The sequence below is a fragment of the Canis lupus genome, chromosome 27 (assembly GCF_048164855.1).
Source record: "Canis lupus baileyi chromosome 27, mCanLup2.hap1, whole genome shotgun sequence".
Taxonomy (NCBI): Eukaryota; Metazoa; Chordata; class Mammalia; order Carnivora; family Canidae; genus Canis; species Canis lupus.
In genome coordinates this window covers 12,530,507-12,553,519 of record NC_132864.1, presented here as the reverse complement: position 1 = coordinate 12,553,519, position 23,013 = coordinate 12,530,507, and the positions used below count along the sequence as shown (strand labels likewise).

The following is a 23,013-nucleotide window of genomic DNA, read 5'->3' as shown; positions in this document are numbered from 1 at the left end:
GTGATGTGCATTTCTTTCCTGCCTCCAGATTACAGGGCCTGATAATAAAGGAATTTATAAAGGAGACCGAGAGTCCAGTGGAAAATACACATTTGCTGCTCACATGGATGGAACATATAAATTTTGTTTTAGCAACAGGATGTCTACCATGACTCCAAAGATAGTGATGTTCACCATTGATATTGGGGAGGCCCCCAAAGGACAAGACATGGAAACAGAAGGTGAGATGAACATTCAGAAGATTTTGTTACATTTTAAGAATTAATATTGTGTACATTGTTATTCATCTGAATGGAGTGTTTATTTGGATTTCTTACTCTAGGTTCATTCACTGTCTTTAAAACCAAAAACTTTTGTGATACAAATTTTTTATTTCTCTGGGACCCTTAATTAACAAAAATAAGTTTCTGGAAGATTATGTTTTAGTTCTTTACAATTGCCTCTTCTGACAACTTTTCGTAGTCACTCTGCTTTTGTAGGTTATGTGTGTTTTAGGTTATTATGTTGATTTGCTAATCCTGGTTATATTCATCATCATTTGCTCTTTTATACATGACTAGTTTGGTTAAACTTTGTTCTTTTATTTTTGTGTGTGTTTATATCTTACACTTTTCTTTAGGTGGTGGAGATACCTGGGATGGTAGGTGGATGGATGGCTTCTTGACAGCATCTTGTCTTGCATAATTTTGTTTGCTGCTAATTTCTGCTTTCTTTCTAACCTCAGTTTGTTAGCATGAGTGTTTTTTCTTTTAATTAAAAAAGACCCCTACAACTAATTAGAGTTTTAGAGTGATTGTGTTTTGTGGTTTTTATTTGGTTGACGGGAGGCATAGGTTAGGTCACTTTATTTTATTTTATTATTATTATTTTTTAGATTTTATTTAATCATGACAGAGGCGGGGGGTGGGGGGTGGGGGCAGAGACACAGGGAGAGAGAGAAGCAGGCTCCATGCAGGGAGCCCGATGTAGGACTCAATCCTAGGTCTTCAGGATCACACCCTGGGCCTAAGGTGGCGCTAAACTGCTGGGTCACCATGGCTGCCCGGTTAGGTCACTTTAAACTAATGGAACTGGAGGGATGCCTGTGTGGCTCAGTTGTTGAGTGTCTGCCTTCGGCTCAGGGCATGATCCTGGAGTCCCAGGCTCCAGGGAGTCATCAGGCTCCCTGCAGGAAGCCTAATTCTTCCTCTGGTTGTGTCTCTGCCTCTCTCTCTGTGCCTCTCATGAATAAACAAATCTTTAAAAAAATTAATTTATTAATGGCACTGGAAATACAGTGATTGACATCTTAGTAGTAGCATCATACTTTGTTTCTTTTAAATGAATGCTGAGGGTTGGAAAGATTGAATTGTAACTGGAGGAGTAAAAGTCCTACTTGAACATAGCTAATGGCAAATGGTGCTGTTCACTTTGTAGGAGGTATTTTGCTGGCTTGTTTTTATCATTGAAATTTCGTAACTTGAAACTTGATTGGATGTGAAATGCAGTTCTAGCAGCTGTATCTAGATACCGTGACAGAAGCTCTTTCATCCATATGTTGTAGTTCGATTAATTTTTATTTCTCCACGGACTAGCATTAAACTTGAATTGAGCCTCCTGGACACATTACTTACCAAGTACCAGCACATTTGTGATTGAGGAAGTGGCGCACAGTGTGTGTACATCAGTGTATGATTTGTGGAAACCAGCAGTTCATCACGTTTCCTAGTACTAACATGGTAATATTTGTCCTAAATATTAAGCAGTTAGTAGAGTATTACATCATAAATATTTGTTAGGTTTTGAAATCTGTAGAATTTAGAGAATCTTGGTACTTAGTAATTCCTGTACTTGCTTTTCAGGGCCATTTACAGCGTAGGATTTGGCTAATTCAAAGAGAATTTGGAGTTTTGAAGGAGTTGGTGTTTATTCATTTTCTGGAAATTAGTCCTTTCTAAATAGTTAGAAAATGTTGGCTGATGAACGTGACTGTTGAACTATTCTTAAATAATCCTGTAGTATTTAAGATTCTTGTTTGCTAATGTCAGTGAATGGAAGCTGTGAAATCAAACCTTACTCTGAAGCAGTGATCCTCAGGTGAGGACAGTGTTTGCCCCCGAGGAGGACATCTGATAATACCTGGAGACTTTTTTAAAGTAGGCTCCATACCCATTGTGGTGTTTGAACTCAGACCCTGAGATCTTGAATCACATGCTCTACTCACTGATCCATCCAGATGTCCCTATCTGGAGACATTTTAGATTCTCATGGCTGGATGGAAGATCCTAAAATGTACTGAGTGGCCCCTCACAATGAAGAATATGTGTTCCAAAATGTCAACAATGGCATTCCTGAGAAAGTTCACTCCTAAGGTTTCACGCTGTGCTTCGGGCTTCCCAAATGAAGCTAGTGAGGGATGGTTTGAGATTCCACATTAACATGGGTAGGGGGCCCTCTAATGGGAAGCTTTCCTTCTGGTACTCTTTTCCTAACTATGTTCATTGTCATAACATAGCACTGTCTAGAAGCATATGCTTCCTCTTCAGAACTGTTAGTTCACCTTGTATTCGTTCTTGGCTAAAATTTAGAATATCTGATTTCAAATCTTGTGCAACGGAGAGCTTGTCTTTTCACTTATGATGCCTGCCATTCCCCACTGTAGTGAAATTACTGCTTTGGTTTCAATAGAAAAATGTTTGAGTTTTGGTGTGGATTTTTTAAAGAATGTTTTGGGTTTTTCTCTGCTCAGCTTCATTGAGATTAAAAAGTCTGTTTTGATGTCGCTCTTAAATTAACATTAGGAGTTAAATGATTCTAAAGTGTAAGTTTTGATTTTCATTTAAATATTGTTATAGGATTGTTGTTAGGAATTTTGTTTTATATATTGTGTTTCCTCCCCCCCCCCCCCCTTTTTTTTCTTCTTCTCCAGTTAGCAGTCAGTTCCTTAGAGGAAATTTCTTAGGGTTAGTTATTTTCCTTGAGTTAGTAAACACTATATAGTATGTGTCCCACCCTGAATGACCTTTCTGTTCTGGGAATGGACGTTTAAAAAAAATGCTTTGAGAATTAAATTGTCATCAGTAGTCCCATATGATGTCCGAGCCATTTCTTAAAATCTCCTTTTATATGTCTTCTCTGAGGAATATTTTGAGGAATATTGCTTTATGAGTATTTTTCAAAAGGAGATTGCCAAATATGTGCTAATCTGTTTTTACATTTTTCTGTAGCTCACCAGAACAAGCTAGAAGAAATGATTAATGAGCTAGCAGTGGCGATGACAGCTGTAAAGCACGAACAGGAGTACATGGAAGTTCGGGAGAGAATACACAGAGCGAGTAAGTTCGTGCTATAATTTTGCACCAGTGGTCTGGTGGCCGTGAAATCCTAAAGGTGTATTACCCTACAGCTTCCTTGTATTTTCCTCATTTGGGTATTATAACATTATCATACTAAAGTATTGACTTAAAAAAGCATTTATGCAAAGACATTTTTTAAGTATGTGTTTATAGAGCTTTGTACTAGACTAGTTTATTATTGAAACATTCATTCTAAACTGAAAAATGCTGTTAAGATTAAGCATGAGCTTTTAAGAGTTTTTTAAAAAAACAGTGGTCCACTAAGGAATAAACTAATAGTTTTCCCAAAGCAGGAAAAATGTTAAGGAAAAATGTTATTAAAAATTTAATAACATACTTGACATTTCTGTGCCAATGTATTAATATTATATGTTAAGATTTAGCTTTTTTCCCCTCAAATGGAAGGTTTAGGCTCGTTAATATAGGCAGTTACCAGGTGAAGCTCGGCTTGGGTTCCTGAATCTGTAAACTGGGAACAGGGAATGTATTTGTGGAAACATTGATTCCCTAACATGGGAATCCCATGTTAGGTTGCAAAAGCCTGTTTAGCCCATGATGTAGCCTTAAGTATTACGCTTTTGCATGTAAAATTAAGAGGTACCATTATGACACACAGACCATTTTAGACCCAAGTCCATAGCTGTGGTTCAGTGTTTTTCATTCTCCAGATAGTTCTTGGGGATAGATGTCATGGGAACAAGCTCGTCTTGAATGCAAAGCGGTTTAAGTCAGGAGTCTCTGTTCTGAGTTTGGGGTAGGGAGTAGAAGAGTGACTCCGGAGAGATAGGCACAGGCTGAACCTCTTCCAGATGTGCTTCCTGTTCTCCCTACCCTCTTACATCTCTTGCCATGGATGGAATGAGCCTTCAGGACCTAGAGCACACACTTTGCCTTTCTCTGGGAGAGTAATGAGTAAACACAACAGAATTGAGAAGTGGGAGCCCCTGTTCTCACTTTTTGGGGTGGAGTGAGGTGGACCACGGCTTGTATATATGTGCTCCGCCTCTTCTACCATGATTCCTTCTCTTTACCTCCACTGGTAATCTGTTTACCCTCTGGGATCACCACTTTCTCTTCCTCAGGGTGGAGACCCATTTGTTGATTACCGGGCTCTCCAAAGGGGGCCATCCAGGGAGATGAGAAGGGCACTGAGCAGAGTCTGAGAGCCAGGAGCTTTCATTGTTTTACATTTTAACCGGTTCAGACCAGATGGCTTTACATTTATAGGAGGTTTTTGGGACCACAGCAGAGGAAGATCTGTCTGCCCGTCTTTGGGGCATCCATCCAGCCTTACTCTTTCTCACACTTAATTTGAACAAGGATACTCCTGTATTTCTTTCACAAATAGAATTTTAGGCATTCCGTTTATTTTTGCAAATCAAATAGTTCCCAAAATGTTTTTTTTGTACATCTTCCTACAGCACTTATTCCTTAGAGATGAACATAATAAGACATTTTTTCCCCTTTACTACAGTGTTGTGATAATATTGTGTTACTTTTGATCTGGCTAATGTGTGAATAGTGTGAGGACAGGGTCTTATATACGCATTTTCTAGGTAAAGTGAAGGGAAAAAGAAATACTTTTTACATGATTTTTTAAATATTTTGAAGCGTTTACTCAGCCATTCCCCTTTCAGACACAAATCTTAAAATGCTAGTTCTTCACAGTTTTGCTGGATATTGATTACTAAGTTTTCAGGAGAAGCAACCTTGATGCTTTGGAATTAGTATTAAAAATTTCAGCTTTGGTGATTTTTAGGGCTCTAATTAATAATATTCTTGGGTGTATGTCTCTTACGGGGGTGAGGAGGAGGCGGCGGCACCACTCCCCCAGGTGTGCATTTCTTCTTACTCTGGGGGAAAAAAGCCACACCTTCTAGTAACTAAGTTATCTTTTTGGGAACATGTTAATTGCTTTTTACTTCTTTCTGAGTGCTTATTAATCCAGTAGATATTATAACCTCGTTAATGTTCTACAAATGCTATAGATATAATTAAAATATGGGACTTATTTATTTATTTTGCTGATTAATATCATTACTATATTGCTAAGTATAACTGTTTTTAATATTGGCCATATGTAGAAAAATCATAAACTACCTAGTAATTTTAAAAAGTTAAGGCTGTAGAATTTGATCAGAAGTTGAAAGAATGTGGCATAGATTGAGCAGAATAAATTACAGGGGTGGTCATGGCTGTTGCTTTAAGGATCACATCGTTAGCTTAAGAGTGGGATAGATCATGAGACTAGTTCCAGTTTGGTAGTGATTGCCAGTATTGATTGGTCCCTGAGACTGAGGAACCTCCTCCATCTAGAACAGCTGCCAGACACCTAGTAGGTGCTCAATATTTGTTGAATAAATGTTTAAGGTAAAAGGCACTTAGATTGACACATTTTGACCAGGTAGGTAGTGCTTTTTAGGTAGCTGTATGATTTTGAAATAATCTCCATTTTTTAAAAGCCAATTTTCTGATTTAGCAAAAAAAGATTATAGTGTAGGAATATTATGATGTGAGGGAGAAAGAAGGTTGTAATGGGTTTTAACCCTAGAGGTTAAAGTCACTTGGGCAGCTGGGCAAGTCACTTTTCCTCTCTGCTCCTCATATATAAGCAGAGCAGGCTTGACCATACCCCATGAGTCTTTAACGTCTCATTTAAGTCTAAAATTTTCTGTTTCTAAGTTTGTTGAGTTGCTTGGGGACAAAAGACAAAAGTATTGAGTACTATGAATGGTGTGCAAAATATTACTTTCCTAAAGATTAGGATGATTTATGATGCCTATGCTTTTTTTTTTTTTTGGTTAAATTTTGTTTGTTTGTTTGTCCTCACAGTCAACGACAACACAAACAGCAGAGTGGTCCTTTGGTCCTTCTTTGAAGCTCTTGTTCTAGTTGCCATGACATTGGGACAGATCTACTACCTGAAGAGATTTTTTGAAGTCCGGAGGGTTGTTTAAAAAGCCTTTTCCTGATCTCAAAATCATAATTCACTGTTTACCAAACATCTTGGTGATAATAATGTCATTAGTTTCTACATTTTTATTTTTGGAACTGTACATTCACAGCTTATGTTTCTTTGTGATTAATAGATACTGGGGGAAAGCACCTTTTTAGGAAAGTTAGAATGAAAATTTGACACTTGATTGGCATAATTTCTTATTTGAATTCTGCCCCACTATACAGGTCTGTCAGAACTCCAACACTGTAAATGAGATACAAGCATATAGTCCCGAATATATCTTCTTTTTGTTTTTATGATAAAGTACGGTTCAGAAAAGTACTTCATGGATAGTACTTTGTGCACTAAAATGACTGCATTCTTTGGATCTCTTATGCTGCAGTTCAAGTCATTAAAGATTCTTTTTGTTGAGTCCTTATGGCATTTACTTGGCATTTACTTCCCAGCCTACTGGCAGAGCTCTGACTGGAGTGTTACGAGGTTGGTACTTTTATATACTTGTCTAGTTTTGGCTTTAAAGATAAGACTTAACCCAACCACATTTCCCCCCTAAATTTGTGTTTTGAACCTTAGGACTCAATCACCCCCAATTAAATTGATGACACAAGCAGCTAATAACCATTTTTTGGTTTCTGCCTAACCTAAGAAGTCTCTACTAAAGCCAGTTCTCTGGGTGTTGCAGCCAATGGTAGCTCTTTTCTTTCTACGCTGGCACATCCACTTTCTCTGCTCTTGGCATGTAGGAAGTATGCATTCACATAATTGGAAAAATCTGGATTTCTGATGCCAAAGGGTTAAATAAAGCCTCTTGGATTTCATTGCAATGATATACAGCCACTATTTTATTTTTGATCAGTGGCATTTTAGCCGCTGTTTAATTAGGGTACTGAACGTCACTGTCAGTACTAGGGTTTTGTTTTTGTTTTTCTTGGGTCTTTTTTGGCACATGTGGATTTTGTTTTGTATAAAATGAAATGACTTTTTCTTGCTCTCTGATGATGGGTTTAAAATTAAAGGAACATCTGGTCGTGGTGTGGGGGTGAGCCAGCATTATGTCGTGACTGATGTATATTAGTTACTTGTACTTTTTTTTGGATCTTTGCAAGGGGAAAACTACAAGTAACGAGTTTTATATAATTAATTTAAATTTGTTACAGGTTTTCATGTTCAGGATAAACAATTTTTCAGCCTTGGGTGAAAATACTTGCAACAGTTTAAGGTGACTGTATTTTACCTTAAGACAACTGTTGCAATGCCAATTTTTTTTTTTTTTTTTTTTTTGGTGTGTGTGAAAACACTTCAAAATTAAAAGATGTACATTTAAAATTGGTTGTGTATCTAATCTGCCCCAGGTTCAGTAAATAAACAATTCTTTTTAAAAACAGTATTCTGTGTTTCATATCAATGATTAATTCACATTTGTTAAATGCCAACTTCCTAATCCTGTATGAAATGAGATCTGTCCTCTGTGTTTTCTGAGTTACATACCTTATAGATATAGATGTCTGTCACTTTGTAAACTTGAGGACAGTGAGTAGGAACCCCATATTAAGTTTTCCTTGTGTGGTTTCTTTTGATGATTCAATGTTAACATCTGAAGTATTTTTTTTTTTCATTTGGAAAAAAGTTATTTTAACTCTGCTGGTGGTGTATGGATGTGGAAATAAGTTTAGTAGGGATTAAATGATTTGTTCAAGGCCTTCACATGAAGATTGGTGGAATCAGAAACTAGATCTCTGCTTTTAGAAACTGTTAACATGAAGGGTCTGCTAGTAATAAACTACCGTTTGTTGAATATAGTGGAATGTCCTGGCACTATGCTAAGCACTGTATGCAGTCTGTCTCATTTATTCCTCAAAACAGCCCTTATCTTGGGTGCTATTATAATCTTCATTTTGGAAATAGGTTAAAGAAGTATGGAAAGCATCCAAGGGTCTGAAAACTACTAAGTAGGTTCTCAAATGCAAACGCAGGTGTGGCCCTTTCCTTCCACGTTTGTTTTCAGAACTGTGGAAGTCCCATTTTATAAAAATGTCAAAGGGATTTTGAGACGTGATCTCATTTCAGTGGAAACGTTGTCTCAGGCTTTTACGTTTCACTTCATTTAGTTTGAGATGACTGGAATCTGTATGAGTACTATTCCCATTTATGCATCTCAAAGATATTTGAGTGACTGCTGTGTGCTGCCAGTTGTAGCCACTAGGTAAAGAAATTAAAGAAAAATCCCCATTGTGGTAGGGTTTACTTTTAGTGGGGAAGACGAACCTAATTTGTAAATTGATCGGCATACTAATGGTAAGTGCTGTGGAGGAAAAATACGCGGTTCTAGATTTGGAAAGGAAGGCCTTCCTGAGATGATATTTGTAAAGACCTGCTGGAAGGACGGGAACAAGTCGTGGGCGCAGCAGCAGAAGCTCGTGTAACAAGTGGTCAGTGAAAGCTTGCCCTACGAATGCGTACCTGGACAGAGTGGCCCAAGCCAATGGGGAACACTAGGGCGGGAAGGTCAGGTACTCGCTGGGGGCTCTAACTTTCTCGGAGGTAAACCTAGGGGTACCCACCGTCAACCTTAGTGTGTCTGTTGACCTGGAGCTCCGGGGCTGGGGTACGTTTCTGTCCACTCCCTCCAGATCCGCTTGTCCCTTGGCCAGGTCTTGTGCGGCCACCTGCCTCCGATGGGCGCAGACAGCGAGCGAGCCGGAGCACAGTCCTCCCGCCCAAATGCCCGCTCTCGAGGGACGGGCGCCGGAGCCCAGGTGGCCGCGCGGGACGGGCGGTACTACTCGGGCCTGGTCCCCGCCGCCCGCGGTCACTGTCGGCGGATCAGCTCTTCCGGCTCCCGCCGCCCCGGCGTTTTCCCCGCCCTCCGGAACCTTGCTGCGAGAGCGCGGTTGCCGGCGGTCCCGAGGGCGGCCGGAAGCGGAAGTGCTCGGCGGCGGCGCCCGAGTGGCGTCCAGGCGGCTGGGGCCCAGGCGGAGGGGTGCGCCATGGAGCACGTGACAGAGGGTTCCTGGGAGTCGCTGCCGACGCAGCTGCACCCGCAGGTGCTGGGTGCGCTTGGGCAGCTGGGCTTTCCGCACATGACGCCGGTGCAGGTACCGGGCAGGGAAGGGTCCTCGGGCTCGGGGAGGCTCGGGGCGGGCCAGGCCCCCGGTGGTCCCGCGCGGCGGGTGGGCGCGAGGTGTCTGCCGCGTGTCCCTGAGCCCGGTAGGCGGGGGCGGCGCACCTGCGCCTGGGCCCTGACTTCGCGACCCCTCCCCCGGGAGCGCTGGGGCCTGAGTGCCTGCTGCCTCTGGCTCTAGCTGTGTGACTGGGGCCGGTGACTTAACCTCTGTGCTGCCTTCCACGGCAGATGCGGTGCCTCGTCGGGATGCTGTGGGACCTTATGGGCACCTTACGGGAGCTCAGTAATGTTTTCTGCTGTTGTTACTACGTGGGCTAAGTGAAGGTTCTGGCCCAATTTATTCATTTACTCAAAAAATCTTGAGGACATACTGTGTATCCGGTTTTCCAGGCTCTGGGAATTTTGCAGTGTTGGTCTCCAGGTATGGGCCTTATCCTCTAATGCAGGGGAGGGAGAAGGAGTAGAAGAATACGGTAATTTCAGTAGGTGATAAGTGTCCCTGAGGAACTAAAACACACCGATGAGACAGTGACAGTAAGGCCCCGGACTGGAGGTTAAGATGGTGTGTTAGGGAAGGCCCCTCTGAAGGTGTCACTAAGCTGAAACTGAGGAGCTGGTTGTGGGGTGATTGGGGTAGGATATCCCAGCAGAGAGCACTGTCCGTGTAAATGTCCTGGGGTTGGAGGTGACCTGGGAGGAACAGAACGAAGGTCTTTGCCGGGAGCAACGGGAGTAGCATAAGAGTTGAGCGAAGCAGGGTCTTGGAAGAGTTTGAATTATATTTAAGTGCAAAGGGGAGCTATGTAGGAAGGGAAGGGAGGTGTCTGCGGTGTAGAGAATGGACTCCAGGGGCTTTGAGAAGCAAGAGGTCAGGGGGCTAGTGTTGAGTGAGAGGTGGTGGGGGCTTGGAATGGAGAGGAAGCAGTGGCTACTGAGAAGTGGAGTCTGAGAGAGCTTTCAGATTGTGGGGGACCAGATGGAGGAGTTAGAAAAGAGAGGAATCTAGAGGGAATCAGAGGTTTTTGTCTCTAGCAGCTGCGTGGATGGCAGTACCTTGTCCTGAGATGAGGAAGGTGGGAAGAGGTAACATGTTTCCAAGGGAAATTCAGGAGTTCTGTTTTGAAATGCTGAGTTGAGATGTCCATCAGATCCTCAGGAAAGATGTGGAGAAGGCTGGAGAGGAAACTTGGGGATGTAGTACTGACAAGAAGACTCTGCCCCTGCCATCAGTATTGGCAGTCAGGGTCTGTGCCATCTACTGTGGGAGTCTGTAGATACAGGTGGCTCTTGAACACTTGAAATATGGTGAGTCTAAATTGAGATGTGCTCCAGATGTAAAAGGTACAATGGATTTTGAAGACTCAGTATGAAGAAAGAATGGAATGTAGCTTGTTAACTTTTAAATACTCATTACATGTTGAAGTCACAGTAGTTTGGATCTCTTAGGTCAAATAATATATATTAGTAAAGCTCATTTTATGTGTTTCTTTTTACTTTAATGTGGTTACCAGAAAATTTAAAACCATATATGTGGGTCCCATCGTATTTCTTTTGGACAACAGTGGTCTAGAGCAGAGTTTCTCGGTCTTGGCACTCTTGATATCTTGGGCTGGCTGATCGTTTATTTTGGGGGAACTGTCCTGGCCATTGTCGGCTGTTTAACAGCATCCCTCGCCTCTACCTACTACGTTCCAGCAGCATGCCCTCTCCTCTGGGTCTCCAGGGATTGCTGTGTGTTTCCCAAGGGCATAGAAATCATCCCAGCTTGCTGTCTCCTCCACACTGTCTGTAGACACTGTGGCTGTACCCCTGGGATACCTTGTGGTGACTCTACCAAGAGTCCGCATTGTGGTGGGGTCCAGGGTGAACCAGGCCACCCACTGTGTTCCTAGGTCTTTCTGCCACCTCTGTGAAGTCTGGGATTCTCTAACTGGTGCTTTGCATCTCTTTCTCTATAGTCTGCAACCATCCCTCTCTTCATGAAAAACAAAGATGTCGCTGCAGAGGCGGTGAGTACCTCCTGGAAATGCAGCTTGTCCTCCTGTTTTCCCTGCAGAATGAACTGTGAGGAAAAGCAAACCAAATTTTCTCCATCTTGGCAGGTCACAGGTAGTGGCAAAACACTCGCTTTTGTCATCCCCATCCTGGAGATTCTTCTGAGAAGGGAAGAGAAGTTAAAAAAGAATCAGGTGAGGATAGCTCAGTGTCTTATTTTTATTTAGTCCTTATAGAGTTCACAGTTGAAAGAAGTGGGTCAAAAGATTGGGGAAAAAAATACCCTCCCTATTTGCAGATATCGTATTTGTGAATTTGCCTACTTGTTAAAAAATTTATTTGTGGCTCCCCAGATCAATACTGTGTTTTTTCCCTCATTCATGGATTTGTGCAGAGTAGCAAAAAATTTGAGTCCTCTACTGTGCACATTCCCAGCTGAGTCTGAACAAGGCAATGCTCTGCCTAGTTGTTTGAGCTCCCAGATTGTAAACAGGCATCCTCACTGTCTGTTTACTGTTGTGATATTTGCATTTTTTGCTAGTGATTTCAATGTTTAAAATGGCCTCAAGCGTAAAGGCAACTGGCAACTGATTCAGTGTTGATAATTCAACTCTATATTAATTAAGGTGTCTTTAAACAGAAGCACAGGGGATCCCTGGGTGGCTCCGTGGTTTAGCGCCTGCCTTTGGCCCAGGGCTCAATCCTGGAGTCCCGGGATGGAGTCCCATGCCGGGCTCCCGGCATGGAGCCTGCTTCTCCCTCCTCCTGTGTCTCTGCCTCTCTCTCTCTCTCTCTCTCTCTCTCTGTATATCATAAATAAACAGAAGCACACGTAAAGCCAGCCTGCTTATGATCGACAAAACATGACCAGAGGCTCTTCGGAACCTGACCCTGCATTTCCCACAGGAGCAGTGTTTCAGTGTTTGAACTGATTGTGATTCAGAAAAGTCATTGATAAGCACTGTGACTGGCCGCTGAAGAAGCCCAGGAAGTGCTGTTCCTCTGGAAACTTGGCTCTGCGAGGGGGATGGTCCTGGTGTGTGTGTTCAGCTCTGTAAATCCTGTGCTCTGCTCACTGTTTCCTTCCCCCAACATGGCTAGGTCGGGGCGATCATCATCACACCCACCCGGGAGCTGGCTATTCAGGTAGATGAAGTCCTGGCGCATTTCACAAAGTCCTTCCCACAGTTCAGGTAAGTTGGATGCAGTGTCCCTGTTAGCTGTGGGCTTTCTGACCACTTTGCCTGACCTGCTCAAAGACCCATTTCTTGTTTTAGCCAGATTCTCTGGATCGGAGGCAGGAATCCTGCAGACGATGTTTCCAGGTTTAAGGAACAAGGGTAAGTTTGCTTCCACTCCTTTCCTTGCTTGTTTTTGGCCCTGAACCCAAGAGGAGGTGATACATGGCATAGGCCTAATGGGGAGCACTCCCTTCGGCAACCTGCTCTTCCCAAAAGTTTGATTCTCTAGGCCCACTTTGAATTTTGCCTGCTGGCCCTTCCCCTAAGGCCCTGATGAGCATTTCCCGCTCAGTCCTGCCCTGCAGAGGAGAAAGAAGTTGGGGTGTTGCCCCCTCCCCCCCCACCAGGCTGACTGACTAGGCAGGCCTCAGGGCCCTTGCTTTTCTCACTCAGGGCTCTCTTAAGTGGTCTCATCTCGCTCCTGGTGGTCCCTGACCTTAGCCTTAGCTCCAGACCTGCAGGCAGCTGCTTGTCTGCCTGGCATCTCCTGGGCATTTCCCTGCTGTTGCAGGTGTGTCTGGAATGGCTGATTTTTGTCCCCAAATCTCCATGTCACCTGGAGTTTCCTGGTTGTCCATCTTTGTGCATCTCCTGAAGTCTGGGAATTGGCCTTGATACCTCACTGTCCCTTCTGTCCCCGCACGCCATTAACCATCACCAACATCCTTTACATGCTCCCTCCAGAGCACACATCTCTAGCCCTTTGCTTCTTTCCCGCGCCACCTCTTCCACTCTGATCTAAATCACTCTGTGTCCTCTGTGTTTCTCCTCTTGCCATCTTATAACCCACTTTCCACAGAGCAACCCAGGTGGCCTTTTCAGAATGTCAGTTGGGTCATGTCACTCATTAGAAACCCTTTAGTGGCTTCTGCTGGCCCTTAGGAAGGATACTGATGTCCGTACAGGGCTTGCGAGACCACCATTCTCCACTGCTGCTGCCTCCCCACGAGCTAGCTGCTGTACAGACCTGGCTTTCTAGAGCACTGCGTGGGCCAGCATCCCTGTGTCCTCAGGCAGGCTTGTAGGTCAGGGTGCTGTCCCACAGCATTGTATCTGCAGAGCCTTGCTTGGTGCTGAGCACACACAGGTGTTTAATTAACACGTAGATGTTGCCAAACGTGGTGGCTGTTAGCCCTTTGGATTTTTTTCAGTCCTACCATGAATAAGATTTATAATGGGCAGTGATAGATTTTGTGGCCAATTTGTTAGAAAATCTTAATAGAACTGCTTCTATTGAGCATTCGGTATGTTTGGCTGTCCCATGAGATGCGTTTCAGCAGAGGTAAAAAAGTCCGTTCCTGCAGGGGACAGAGGCTAACACCAGTCTGTGAGAAGGGGTGGGGATGGGGTAGGAATTGCCCAGTACCTAGCCGAATACTCAGCTCTAGCTGATAGCCTTGCAGGATTCTGGGTTCAGTATTGTCAGATTTTGAATTTTTAAAAAGCAAATGGAATTCCAGATTTTTATGTGTTAGCTCCAGACTTCTAACCATTGGCACGTAATTCATATTAAAAGAGAGAAAAAAAACTTCTTGGGGCACCTGGCTGGCTCAGTGGTGGAGCATGCAACTCTTGACCTTGGGGTTGTAGGTTCAAACCCCAAGTTGAGTATAGAGAATACTTGAAATTTAAAAACAAAACAAAACAAAACCAACTTCTTGCATGTCAGTCAGTGTGTAGGGGCCACATTTGGTGTTTTGTCTGCGGTTGTGATCTTTTTTTTTTTTTTTTTTTTTTTTAATTTTTTAAATTTATTTACGATAGGCATGCAGTGAGAGAGAGAGAGGCAGAGACACAGGCAGAGGGAGAAGCAGGCTCCATGCACCGGGAGCCCGACGCGGGATTCGATCCCGGGTCTCCAGGATCGCGCCCTGGGCCAAAGGCAAGCGCCAAACCGCTGCGCCACCCAGGGATCCCTGCGGTTGTGATCTTTATTTTTTATTTTTATTATTTTTTAAAGATTTATTTATTTATGATAGACAGAGAGAGAGAGAGAGAGAGAGAGGCAGAGACATAGGCAGAGGGAGAAGCAGGCTCCATGCCAGGAGCCCAATGTGGGACTTGATCCTGGACTCCAGGATCGCACCCTGGGCCAAAGGCAGGTGTGAAACCGCTGAGCCACCCAGTGATCCCTAACATTCTCATTTTATAGATGAATTACCAGGGGTGTAGAGTGGTTGAGTAGCTTGTTCTAGGTCAGGGGTCAGCAAACCTTTTCTGTAAAGGAACAGATGGTAAATATTTTAGGCTTGTGGACCATATGGTTTGTCACAAGTATTCAGCTCCACTGTGGTAGTGTGAAAGCCACCAAAGACCATATATGAATGAATGGATGTGGTTGTGTGCCAATGACATGTCACAAAAACAGGTGGAGGCCAGATGTGGCCAATGGGCCAGCGTGTGCTGACTCTGACCTGGCTTTTGGCCCAGAACCCATCAGTCTCCTTCATGGTCCTGGCTTTTGCCCTTAGCTCTCTATCCTCACTCATGGCTGTATTTCCCTTCCCTGGAACTTAGATGACTTTGGGGGTGGAGGTTACAAAATTTGGTTTTTGGAATCACAGATATTCCCAAGATCCAGAGAGTATGGCAAATGTTTACTGTGTTTTCAAAGTGGGAACATCATTGTGGCCACTCCAGGCCGCTTGGAGGACATGTTCCGGAGGAAGGTGGAGGGCTTGGATCTGGCTAGCTGTGTGAAGTCCCTGGAGGTCCTGGTGTTGGATGAAGCAGACAGACTTCTGGACATGGGGTTTGAGGCAAGGTACTGGACTATGGGCTTCGCTGGCTTTGGGTTATGGTGGGCAAAAAGGAGAGCAAAGTGGAATTCCTTTACCACTTACTGACTGCCCTTATTGGCCTCATTTGAATTTCAAGTCATTAAGGTGTTTGATCTTTCAAATTTTACCACACAGTTTTAATTCCATTTCTACTTCTTAAGATGCATTTTCCTTCATGATTTTTTTTGAAAAATTTTTTAAAATTTTTATTTATTTATGATAGTCACACAGAGAGAGAGAGAGAGAGAGAGGGGCAGAGACACAGGCAGAGGGAGAAGCAAGCTCCATGCACTGGGAGCCCGACGTGGGACTCGATCCCGGGTCTCCAGGATCGCGCCCTGGGCCAAAGGCAGGCGCCAAACCGCTGTGCCACCCAGGGATCCCCTGAAGTTTGTGTGTGTGTGTGTGTGTGTTGGTATTTTGAATAGCTTTATTGGGATATATTCCTATATCATACAGTTCACCTACTTAAAATGTATAGTTCTGGGCAGCCCAGGTGGCTTAGCAGTTTAGTGCCGCCTTTGGCCCAGAGTGTGATCCTGGAGACCCAGGATCAAGTCCCGCATCAGGCTCCCTGCATGGAGCCTGCTTCTCCCTCTGCCTGTGTCTCTGCCTCTCTCTCTCTGTGTCTCTCATGAATAAATAAATAAATAAAATCTTAAAAAATATATATAGTTCCATGGTTTTTAGTCTCAAAACTTTTTTTGTTATTATTTTTTTAAGATTTTATTTATTTGAGAGAGAGTGTGAGTGCTCAAGCAGGGGGAGGAATAGAGGAAGAAGGAAAAGCGATTCAGGGCTTGATCCCAGGACCTAAGGATCATGACCTGTGCCAAAAGGCAAATGCTTCACTGACAGCCTCCCAGCCCCCTACTCCCCCACCAAAAAGTTTTTTGTTTTACCTTCATTCTCTCCTTTTAATTGCCCCACATGATAAAAGTATAATTATATGTTAATATTGGAGAAAACTAAAAAAAAAAAAAAAGTTGGAGAAAACTTAGAAAAATGAGAGTATAAAAAAATAAAAATTGTTCATAATCTTATCCCCTGGTTAATGTCTATTTTTTTCCTGGTTAATGTCTAGTGTAAATACTGTGATGGCTTTTTTTCCCCAATTTTTAAAATACCTGTTTAGTATCATAAGTGGTATTTGTTGATGATGCTGATAAACAAAGGGTTAAGTTGGAGTCCTCTTTTTTTAGCATCAACACCATCCTGGAGTTTTTGCCAAAGCAGAGGAGAACAGGCCTCTTTTCAGCAACTCAGACACAGGAAGTGGAGAGCCTGGTGAGAGCGGGCCTGCGGAACCCTGTCCGGATCTCGGTGAAGGAGAAGGGTGTAGCTGCCAGCAGCACCCAGAAAACTCCTTCCCGCCTGGAGAACTACTACATGGTGCGCACTGGATATCCTTACTGATTCTGCCGTTTAGTGATAATGCTGACTAGGGTCTAACATACAACGTGGCACTGCCTCTAGGGCAACTGCCTCGAGGGTGGTGTTGAAATCCAGCAGGCTCACCTGCATGGGGCATCATCCTTATTGCTGACAGTTCTGGGCTAGGCTACTAAAGTCAGGAGCCTGGCCTTTCCCAGCCAGAGGGAGGGGTCTGTAGGTAATGTGCATCACTAGGAGCGAGTGTTGGAGCAGGACCGCCCAGGACAAAGCCTGGGTGCACATCTTGGCTTTGTCTCTTACTAATTAAACTAGAGGCATGTACCTGTAAAAAGAGTGCTCCAGTACTACCCACTTCATAATTGTGATGAGGATTAATACACATTAGGCCAGTGCTTAGTACATATTAAGTACAAATAATTGTTAACTTTGGACACCCACTGTGGCTCTTGTTGCTTTCTGCTGTTTTGTATTCATTTCAGTGATTGCATTTAGAGAGATGGAAGAGTATGTGGGAAAAAATTCCAGACTGAGAATTTGGTTTTGGTAAAAATAGAAGGAATACATGCAGATGGGTTTAAATGTCTCCAATTTAGGGGCCTGGATGGAGTACTTTATTATATTGGGACTGGAGTCTGTCTCCAAGGTCTTTCAAATTTTGTACATTCCTCTCTGGAAACCTGTGTTCATCTTTGTGATTTCTGAATGTGGAGCTGTACCAGAATCTCCAGGGGGCTCTTAAATAATATGAATTCTTGGGTCCAGTCCTAGACCTACTGAATTTATATGCTGTGCCCAAGAATCTGCATTTAAAAAAAAAAAAATCTACCCTGGAGGGGCATCTGGATGGCTCAGTCCAGAGAGTTTGCAACTCTTGATCTTGGGGTCATGAGTTCAAGCCCCATGTTGGGTGTAGAGCTTATGTAAAAAACAAAACGGAACAAAAAAACCTACGCTGGGTATAGCTGGTCTGGTCCCTGTCTGTATACTGGGATTTGGGGACAATTGCATTAGATGACTGTGTGTCTCTCAGTTCCATGACTTTGGTTTTTCATTTAGTTCTTTTTTAGTTCCATGACTTTGTGACTTACTTTTGTCAGCAGCACCTGTTCTGATCTAGGCAGGGTGATTAACATACTGAAGAAAGTGTATTCGATCAGTGGAGAGAATCAGATTCCTTAACATTTAAGGCTAAATGTGAAAGTAGCTAAAGAGATTATTATCATCTATAAATTTAAAAAATCTTACTGGTTTTCCTTTTAACTTTGCAGGTATGTAAGGCAGATGAGAAATTTAACCAGCTGGTACATTTTCTTCGAAATCATAAGCAGGAAAAACACCTGATCTTCTTCAGGTAATCCTTCTGGGTCCTGTGGTAGGAGAATCTGGGGTTCAGCCACATCTGGAGTGCACAGATACATGTAGCCCTAAGGTTTGGGATTTTCTCAGGAATGTTTTTTGTCTGCAAATAACTGAAAACAGAACTTTCGTGGCTCAAGCAGGAGGAGTTATTTTCTTTCTGTAGAAAGGAAGCCAGAGGTTAGGCAGGTCCTGACATTGGGTTATGTCTCCCCAGTGTCCAGGTCTGTGTTGCTGTGACTGTCTTGGCCTTTTATTGCTGTTTGTCCCCTCATGGTCTGAAGATGGCCAGTGTCATGCCTGCTTTCCCATCTGCACTGAAAACAGAGAAAGGAGAAAAGGCAGAGGGAGTGGGAAGGGCATTCTTCACATCAGAAGAGCAGAAAGCTTTCTCAGAAACCCCTCCTCCCCAGCTGACTCAAGCTTTATCTTTAGGGGCCAAAGGTGAGTCACTTGGAGCCACTCACCTCCGGAGAGGCAAGGGAAATGAGTGTGCAGCTAGCTGGCCCAGCCTCTGTTGTTTGTACAGGGAGGTGAGGGAGGAGGTGGCTGGGAATTGCTTTTAAAGGCAGCCAGCCCAGCATCTGACATGGTGGGGTTTTGTCCTGGGGTCAGAACTCCATAAAGTTTCAGATTTGGAGTTTAGTGTGGATGCTGTTGGTAGCCATTCTCCCAGAGGGGATCCACTCATCTCGCTACGTCTGGTGCTTGCCACCTCCCTCCCCTAGCACTAGGTGACCCTAAGTGGCCAGTGACTCTGAGCCTGCTGTCCCCTCTCGGCAGCACCTGTGCCTGTGTGGAATACTACGGAAAGGCCCTGGAGGCCCTGGTGAAGAGTGTGAAGATTATGTGCATTCACGGGAAGATGAAACACAAGCGCAATAAGATCTTCATGGAGTTCCGCAAATTGCAAAGGTGGGTTTGCTGCCTTGGAGCTCACTGTATGCTTTGGCAGGACCTTGCGTCTCAGCCCTCATGTGGGCTGTGTTCTCTGCTTGCAGCCCTCTTTTCCTCTGACCAGTTATCACATCTGCTCTGTGTGGCCTGCGGGGGAGCCCATGTCCCTGGCCTGACCCCATCATGCTGTGCTGCACTGATGTCTTTAGTTATTGCCAGCTTTGCTGTGAGATCGTAAGCTCTAAGAATACGGACCTGTGTGTTTTGTTCCCAGTAACTGGCCCGCTGACTGGCTAGGGGGTTTTGATACCTGTTTGTTGAATGGGTGGAGAGTGTGGAGAGGAGCAGCTCATTGAGGTCTTGTGGGTTGTCGTCAGGTCACTGCACAAAGACCGTAATTGATTCTGTGTGTAGAAGTCACACTTCCCTGCTTTTCCACTGAGCATCCTGGCTGTATTGTTAAATGCACTCTTCTAGACAGTGTGTAGAATGGACTGTTACACCTCAGGATTAGATTTCACTGCAGTTTTTTGCTTTAAATATGAAAATATTTAAAAAATCCTTTCCTGGTCTTTTCCCTACTTCCCATTTTCATTGGAAATTGGGAGAGTCCTAAAGATCCTTAGGAGGTCAAAATGTTATTACTGAATGCTGGCTTCTGCGAGAGTTTCTGAAACTGTGTGTTATTGTTATTGTACACAGAGGCCAGTAAGAATTGATGGTGATAACATTGGTGGCCCCCTTGCTCAGAACGATGTTTTCTCAATTTCTAGTGGGATTTTAGTGTGCACGGATGTCATGGCTCGAGGAATAGACATTCCTGAAGTAAACTGGGTTTTGCAATATGACCCTCCCAGCAGCGCAAGGTACAGTGTGACAGAATGTGACCCTCTCTGTCAGGAATGTGGCCCCACAAATTCTGAGGAAGATCTGCATAATGATGTTCATCAATATGTTATTTATTTTTAAAAAAGATTTTATTTATTATTTATTTAAGATAGAGTGCCCATGTGAGTGCACAGCAGGGGGAGGGAGAGGGAGAAGCAGGCTCCGCGCTGAGCAGGGAGCCCAACACAAGGCTCCATCCCAGGACCCCAGGATCATGACCAGAGCCAAAGGCAGATGCTTAACTGACTGAGCCACTGAGGTACCCAAAATGTTACTCTAAATAGCAAAAATGGGTGAACAGGTGAACTGTCATTGGTGTGTCAAATTAGTAATTCCATAGTATGCAGCAATTCATTATTTTCATCTGCTTTTTAGAGGTTTTGCATAAATGTATCTTACAGATGCTTAAAGGAAAGCGACACACAACACCATATATGAAAGTCTCCTTTATTCTCCCAAAGCAAACATGTATTTCTCATAAATGCTTCCAAACATAGGAAAATCCAGGGGAATAGGCCTCCTGAGTGGTGGTAATTGTTACTTCTTGGAGGGCTTACAGGCCACTTTCCTTTACTTTTGTCTGCTAGTTTTCTACTAGGACTGTGTTTTACTTTTGTCATCAGATAGGCATATATTTGAAAGTTTTGTATTTCACATTAAATGTCTTGCAGAGTCCTACTGGTTTGCATCTATGTTTACCTGCCAGCTCTTGTGTTTGTGACCCTAGTAAGGGGCAGGGATAGGGCTGAGCCATGGAGTCTGGTGGCCCTGGGCCCGTGCTCCACCCCACCGTTCACATGGTGAACATGTTCCCATCCTGCATTCACAGTGCCTTTGTGCATCGCTGTGGCCGCACAGCCCGCATTGGCCACGGTGGCAGCGCGCTCGTATTCCTCCTTCCCATGGAAGAGTCCTATGTCACTTTCCTTGAAATTAACCAAAAAGTAAGTGGTCTCTTTTTTTCATATAGAATGCCCAGTGACAGGAGACTTGGTGTAGAGTTCCTTTCTAGCAAGTGGTCCGGAAGTTAGGGGGGTGGTTTGCAGACTCTCAGGGGCCAGGTGGTGATGGAAGGACAGGGACCACGCTGGCCTAAAGGCCATGGGGAGGCATGCTCCATTTAAGGTGGCTCAGCTTCAGCTGTTAGTACTTGGGTTGGGTATTTTCCGACTAGAAATCAGGATTGTTATGTAAAACTTATTTAAAATTTTCTTTAAAAAAATATCAGACCAAACAAAATACTTGGGAATTTGGGCTTCAGTGCCTCTGATTAAAGATTACAGTGAATTGTTTTGCCTTTGGTTTTATTGGCACTGGTTCTGATGGGGTTTTGGGGGTGAGCATGTGGTCTGTGTGCAGTGTCCCCTGCAGGAGATGAAGCTCCAGAAAAACACAGGAGATCTCCTTCCAAAGCTCAAGTCCATGGCCCTGGCCGACAGAGCTGTGTTTGAAAAGGGCATGAAGGCCTTTGTGTCATATGTCCAGGCTTATGCAAAGCACGAATGCAACCTCATCTTCAGATTAAAGGGTAAGGTGGACTTCATGTAATACCTGCAGGCCTTAAAAAATGTTAGGCACGTATCAGGGTTATTTTCTAGAATTTAAAAGAAGTCTTGCTAGGGTTTGTGTGTAGACAGAACAAAGTGGCTGCCAAGTACTCTTTTTCAGCAAAAATGTAATTATTTTAAATCTAATTAAAATGAACCCGATTAGCTCATTTGGTCAGAACCGGCGTCTTCCTGGGGTTGGAGCTTCTGACCCTATTTTGGGTGTGCTAACTCTGCCATTTTGGTTTAATTAGATCTTGATTTTGCTAGTCTTGCTCGAGGGTTTGCCCTGCTGCGGATGCCCAAGATGCCAGAACTGAGGGGACGGCAGTTCCCAGATTTTGTGCCTGCAGATGTTGACACAAACAACATTCCATTTAAAGATAAAATTAGAGAGAAACAAAGGCAGAAACTACTGGAGCGACAAAGAAAAGAGAAAAGAGAAAATGAAGGGAGGAAAAATATAAAAAATAAAGCTTGGTCAAAGCAGAAGGCCAAAAAGGAGAAGAAGAAAAGAATGAATGAAAAAAGGAAGAGGGAAGAGGTACACTTTTTATTACTTGAATACTCAGCTGAGAAATCTGAGTGAATTTTATCAAGATAGTCTTGTAGTAGCTGCATGGGGCTCTCTGTTGCTGTATTCCTTTGTGACTCAGGAGGGAGCATGGTGTGTTTGTGGAAGCTGATGTGAGAGTGTTGTTGCTATGGGAACACATTGCTAAGAAATGTGCTTTCTTGCTCTGCACTCAGGGTTCTGATATCGAAGATGAGGACATGGAAGAACTTCTTAACGACACGAGGCTCTTGAAAAAGTTTAAGAAAGGCAAAATTACTGAGGAAGAATTTGAGAAGGGGTTGTTTTCAAGTGGCAAGGGAACAGTCACGACAGCAGATTTGGGGATCCCTGATTTGGAAGAGGACTGCTGATGCTGGCTCTGGGGCGTGTAGGAGAGTGCAGGGAATACAGTGAAGAGGCCCCATACCCGGCATGGCTCACACGTGCTTTTGTTGTGTGCCAGAACTGCAGTCGACAGTTCTGGGACTGGGACAGAGGGGAGGCTTCATGCTCATGAATATTTTATTCGGACCTCATTGGCCCTTAGGTCCAACAGGAGTGTATAAGACTAAGTGTAAATAAATAGATGTTGAATATTTATTTTGATGGGTTACCTATAACTTCAAGCTTTTTCTGTGGCTATTTTATACTTACTTTTTAACCTAAACATACTGAGGTATACTTGATTTTTGGCTTTCTAAGTTTCTTTAGTGTTTTCAGGCACCTGATCTTCCTGAGTGTCCTCATCCCTGGACTTGTTATTTCTGAGGAACTGCACAAAACACTTGCATGGGGTGGCTGATGCTGCCAGGGTGTTTCTTCTTTTTGAAGAATAGTCCCCACCACCATTTTATGGGGGGGTTATCTGAAAAACCAAGGAAGCAAGTCATATTCTGGGAAAAAAATTATGCTTTGTGTCGAATAAACAGTTTCCTTCCAA

The 23,013-nt window shown here is 43.6% G+C and overlaps 2 protein-coding genes and 1 long non-coding RNA gene across 10 annotated transcripts in view; 2 read left to right on the top strand and 1 right to left on the bottom strand.

The window, feature by feature from the left end:
* The window catches only part of TMED2 (transmembrane p24 trafficking protein 2), a 9,449-nt gene extending 1,771 nt beyond the window's left edge, over window positions 1-7,678 (top strand). The window contains exons 2-5 of one of the 2 annotated variants that reach the window (XM_072802338.1): window positions 29-221; window positions 620-640; window positions 3,207-3,314; window positions 6,168-7,678. In XM_072802338.1, coding sequence (XP_072658439.1) covers window positions 29-221; window positions 620-640; window positions 3,207-3,314; window positions 6,168-6,292 — 447 coding nt within the window. In that variant the 3' untranslated portion in view covers window positions 6,293-7,678. The remainder of the gene's footprint in view (window positions 1-28; window positions 222-619; window positions 641-3,206; window positions 3,315-6,167) is intronic. The other variant, XM_072802339.1, reaches the window with a different exon arrangement.
* The window catches only part of LOC140619237 (uncharacterized), a 26,324-nt gene extending 17,053 nt beyond the window's left edge, over window positions 1-9,271 (bottom strand). The window contains exon 1 of the long non-coding RNA XR_012019159.1: window positions 8,856-9,271. This is a non-coding gene — a long non-coding RNA (uncharacterized lncRNA). The remainder of the gene's footprint in view (window positions 1-8,855) is intronic.
* DDX55 (DEAD-box helicase 55) lies at window positions 9,197-23,013 on the top strand. Of its 7 annotated transcripts, none has more exons than XR_012019153.1 (15): window positions 9,197-9,389; window positions 11,377-11,427; window positions 11,521-11,607; window positions 12,515-12,606; window positions 12,691-12,753; window positions 15,269-15,418; window positions 16,637-16,826; window positions 18,098-18,180; window positions 18,403-18,629; window positions 18,914-19,100; window positions 19,856-19,948; window positions 20,642-20,914; window positions 21,330-21,498; window positions 21,772-22,061; window positions 22,268-23,013. XR_012019153.1 is itself a non-coding variant. In XM_072802312.1 (15 exons), exons 1-15 carry the CDS (start codon window positions 9,282-9,284, stop codon window positions 22,442-22,444), a joined length of 2,082 nt encoding a protein of 693 aa, XP_072658413.1. In that variant the 5' UTR covers window positions 9,201-9,281; the 3' UTR covers window positions 22,445-23,013. The 7 variants fall into 7 exon arrangements, 6 of the variants coding, with proteins under 6 accessions (XP_072658417.1, XP_072658413.1, XP_072658414.1 ...); XM_072802312.1 differs by having other exon boundaries at window positions 9,201-9,389; window positions 20,800-20,914; XM_072802317.1 differs by lacking the exon at window positions 9,197-9,389 and adding an exon at window positions 9,543-9,839 and having other exon boundaries at window positions 20,800-20,914.